The sequence below is a fragment of the Orycteropus afer genome, unplaced genomic scaffold (assembly GCF_000298275.1).
Source record: "Orycteropus afer afer isolate SDZICR_OR568_19922 unplaced genomic scaffold, OryAfe1.0 scaffold00020, whole genome shotgun sequence".
NCBI lineage: Eukaryota > Metazoa > Chordata > Mammalia > Tubulidentata > Orycteropodidae > Orycteropus > Orycteropus afer.
In genome coordinates this window covers 13,320,780-13,325,529 of record NW_006921607.1, presented here as the reverse complement: position 1 = coordinate 13,325,529, position 4,750 = coordinate 13,320,780, and the positions used below count along the sequence as shown (strand labels likewise).

The following is a 4,750-nucleotide window of genomic DNA, read 5'->3' as shown; positions in this document are numbered from 1 at the left end:
GGGAAGAGGTAACTATGGGGAGGAAGTGGGAGGGGAGCTGTTGCATTGTGGTAAACTGTGGTCAATGACATGAGACAAAGTATATGTGAACTGCTGTATAGAAAATGAATTTGCTTTGTAAATCTTCACCCAAATCAAAATTGAAAAAAAAAAAAAAGTCAGGTATAACTGACTCCAAACTTTTGTTTGGAAATGAGAAGGGGGCTTCAAATTTTGTCCTTACCTAAAGGCAAGAAAATGGATCTAAAGATAATAAACTGTTGCCATTGAGTCAATTTTACTCATACCAACCCAATAGGACAGAATAGAATTGCCTCATAGGGTTTCCAAGTCTATAATCTTTATAGAAGTAGACTTCCGTGTCTTTCTTCTGCAGAGCAGCTTGTGAGTTTAAGCCACTGACCTTTCGGTTTGCAGACACACATTGAACCATTGTGTCACCAGAGCTCCTTGGATCTAGAGATAAACCAAAAAGAAACCCACTGCCATTGAATCAATTCTGACTCATAGTGACCCCCATTGGATTTTCAAGACAGTATATCTTTACAGATGTAGATTGCCTCATCTTCCTCCCATGGAGCACCTGGTGGGTTTGAACCACCAACCTTCTGGTTGGCAGCCAAGTATCTTACCCAATATACCACCAGAGCTTCTTATCTAATGATAAGGGACCTCAAAATAAAGTACCTGTATGACCTTCATCAAGACTCTGAGGACCTGCTTTTAACTACTACTTTCACATATGTCAGGGTTTCCTGATTGTGCATATCTGTCTTCTACAGTTCCAGTATCCCTTTCCCCTCTTGCTGTTGAAGTCTTTCTCTTTGTAAGTAAGCCAGTAACACTAGTCAGACTGATAACCACACTCTACATCATGACACTTCGTTGGGTTATGTTTTATGAGCTTTTATTTACTAATAAGTTAATATCACATTTTTTCAAAAATGTAAAAAAAAAAAAATGTGTTAATGCAGATTCTCTATGTAGTTTGTTTAAAGGATGGCAAAAAAAAAAAAAAAACCCAGAAATCAAACCCCCTGCCAGTGAGTCAATTATGACTCATAGTGACCACCACTGAGTTTCCAAGACTGTAGATCTTTATGGAAGTGGATTGCCTCATCATCCTCCTGTCGTGCACCTGGTGGGGTTTGAACCAGCCAGCTTCTCATTAGCAGCCACATGCTTTACCCACTATGCCACCAGAGCTCCTTAAATGATGGCAAAAGTAGGATCCATGTATTTTATAAATGTATCTACCCATTTTTTCACAACAACGTCATTTTTAGAGTATGAACATCTTAGTGGTATAAATATTTAATGAAGAACTGGAGTTCTGACACAGGGAATCTTATTTTTTTCTAGGAAGAGTATAAAAATCTTCCACAACAGGTTGCTGGTGCTAAAAGTCATGTATCACAACAAGATGAACTGGAGCCTAAAGATTTGGTAGTGGATGTAAGTAGCCAGCCTGATGCTGACCATAAGTAAATAAAGTCTTTTCTTAAAAAATAAAAAGATAAATCCCTGTCATTATAAATGTAGTAGACGTCCATTATAGAAAATTGGGAAAAAGCAGTTTTTAAATTTTCTTTGACATGTTTTATCAATATTTTTTATGTAATTGTGATCATATGGCTAATATCCAAAAATATCAAACCCAATACCATTGAGTTGATTTGGGCTCCTTAACAACCCTATAGGACAGGGTAGAACTGCCTCATAGGGTTTACTAGGCTGTAATCTTTATGGGAGCATATTGCAATGTCTTTTCTCCCACAGGCAGCTGGTGGATTCAAACTACTGACCTTTTGGTTAGCAGCTGAGTATTTAAGTATTGTGCCACCAGGTCTACTTCAGTCTCTGTTAGGTCACTATTACATATATAGTTTCATGGTACCCTTTGCTTTTCTTTGGTAATACTTTTAACAAATATGATTATAGTAAAACCTGTAAGAATGAGAACTCACTAGGACTGCATTGTTTTTCCAGACCTTGCAAGTTTTCTGCTTACCATTTTTCTTTAGCTCTTTATTAATAATACTACCTTCTCTGAAAGGTTTCCACCTTATGCAAGTTCTGGCTTTCACAGGTTTTGCTGTATTTGTTCAATCTCACTATGCCACATGGTCTGTGGGACCTGGAACTGTGTATAAAATTTGTCTGTTGTCTGTAGTGCCCAGCACAGTGTCTATCATATAATAGATTCAGAATATACAAATACTTTCTTTTCCACCATATTTCAAAACAAAATCTGAATGGATCATACACCAGAGTTATTTTCATTGCACTATGAGCCACCTTAACAGTTCTTGCTTCTGAACTTCCAGAGAGCCCCTTTTTTTTTTTCTTTTCCTTCCTTTTCTTATAATGCCCTGCCACCCTAAACTCAATTTTCATGGTTATTATGTAAGATATCATGTATATGTTGCTTTTATTAAGGTTATCAACATGGATTATGGAATGAAAGACAAGAATCCTATTGATCACGTTTACTTCTATTGTAAAGATAATCCCACCGAAGCATACAAGATTGATAAACATCAGGTAACTGTCTACTTCCAAAAACACTCCAAACTCATTGCCATTGAGTCAATTCCAACTCATAGCAACCCCCATTAGGTTTCCAAGGCTATAAATCTTTACAGAAGTAGACTGCTTCATCTTTCTTCCACAGAGCAGCTCATGGGTTTGAACCACTGACCTTTTGGTTAACAGCCAGATACCTTAAGCATTACACCACCAGGGCTCCTTAACTGTCTACTTATGTAAAATAAATATACTGTACTAATATTTGGCAATTCATTACACTAAATTTCGATTTTGTATGCAGATTACAATCTAAAGTCAGTGTTTAAGGAAAAAAATAAAAGTACTTTAAAGTATACCTGATTTTGTGTACATTTGACTATCTTAATAGCCACATTTTCCTATTTGCTAAACATAGGTAAAAACAATGTTTTTGGTATAGAGACTAGGTATAAATCTAGTAGGATTAGGGTGTTATATGGCTGTATGGTAAGCCAGCCCTGGAACCAGCGGAAGGCAGGTGTTTGGATGAGTGGAGCCCTCCCCCAGGCTCAGGTGGCAGTTAGCTGGCTCCGGGACCAGGGGAAGGTGGGTGTTTGTATGTGTGGAGCTGGGTCAGGTGCAGGCTGAAGTAAGCTGGCCCTGGGACCACCAGAAGGTGGATGTTTACATGCATGGAGCCACCCTGTGAGCAGACCACAGGAGGCTGGCCCCAGGACGAGTAGAAGGCAGGTGTGTGCCCCAGGGGCAGGCCGGGTAAGCAAGCAGGGTGGAGGAGGCCAGGAAATGACAGAGCGGTTTAGAATAGCTAGGGGAGACAAACTTGTCGGTCAGTTTATCATACTGTGGTGGCTTGAGTGTTGCTGTGAGGCTGGTGGTTATGCTACCGGTGTTTCAAATGCCAGCAGGGTCACCCATGGTGGACAGGTTTCAGTGGAGCTTCCAGACTAAGACAGACTCTGAAGAATGAAGAGACCATCCACTTCTCAAAGAGTTGGCCAGTGAAAGCCTCATGAATAACAGTGAAACACTGTCTCATATATTACTGGAAAGCTTTATGAATAGCCCTGAAACATTGTCCGATACAGTGCCAGAAGATGAGCCCCTCAGGTCAGAAGACACTCAAAATATGACTGGAAAAGAGCTGCCTCCTCAGAGTAGACCCGACCTTAAGGACATGGATAGAGTAAAGCTTTCAGGACCCCCTTTTGTTGATGTGCCATGTCTCAAGATGAGAAGAAACAGCTGCAAACATCCATTAATTGGAACATGGAATGTCTGAAGTATCAATCTAGGAAACTTGCAAGTTCTCAGAAATGAAGTGGAATGCATAAAGATCAATATCCTAGGAATTAGTGAGCTGAAATGGACTGGCTTTGGCCATTTTGAATCAGATGATCATATGATCTACTATGCTGGGAATGACAAATTGAAGAGGAATGGCATGGTATTCATCATCACAAAGAATGTTTCAAGATCTATCCTGAAAGTACAGTGCTGTCAATGATAAGATAATATCCATATGCCTACAAGGAAGACCAGTTAATACTACTATTATTCAAATTTATGGATCAACCACCAAAGTCAAAGATGAGGAAATTGAAGATTTTTACCAACTTCTGCGGTCTGAAATTGACCAAATGTGTAATCAAGATGTGTTAATTATCACTGGTGATTGGAATGCAAAAGTTGGAAACAAAGAAGAATCATCAGTAGCTGGAAAATATGGCCTTGTGATAGAAATAACGCTGGAGTTCGCATGATAGAATTTTGCAAGACCAATGACTTATTCATTGCAAATCCTTTTTTTCAACAGCATAAATGGCAGCTATACACATGGACTTCACCAGATGGAGTACACAGGAATCAGATTGACTACATCTGTGAAAAGAGGCAACAGACAAGCTCAATATCTTCAATCAAAACAAGCCCAGGAGCTGACTGTGGAACAGACCATCAGATGCTCATATGCAAGCTCAAGTTGAAGCTGAAGACAATTAAAAGAAGTCCACAAGAGCCAAAATATGACCTTGAATATATCCCTCCTGAATGTAGAAACCATCTAAAGAATAGATTTGATGCATTGAACACCAGTGATCGAAAACCAGAGGAATTATGAGATGACATCAAGAACATCATCCATGAAGAAAGTAAAAGGTCATTAAAAAGACAGGAAAGGAAGAAAAGACCAAAATGGATGTCAGAAGAGACTCTGAACTTGCCC

General features: G+C 39.2%; 1 protein-coding gene across 1 annotated transcript in view; it reads left to right on the top strand.

The window, feature by feature from the left end:
• Positions 1-4,750, top strand: part of LOC103191863 (deoxynucleoside triphosphate triphosphohydrolase SAMHD1-like) — a 62,758-nt gene that overhangs the window by 47,603 nt on the left and 10,405 nt on the right. The window contains exons 12-14 of the mRNA XM_007934741.1: positions 783-826; positions 1,363-1,455; positions 2,440-2,544. Of these exons, the coding sequence (XP_007932932.1) occupies positions 783-826; positions 1,363-1,455; positions 2,440-2,544 (242 nt within the window). The remainder of the gene's footprint in view (positions 1-782; positions 827-1,362; positions 1,456-2,439; positions 2,545-4,750) is intronic.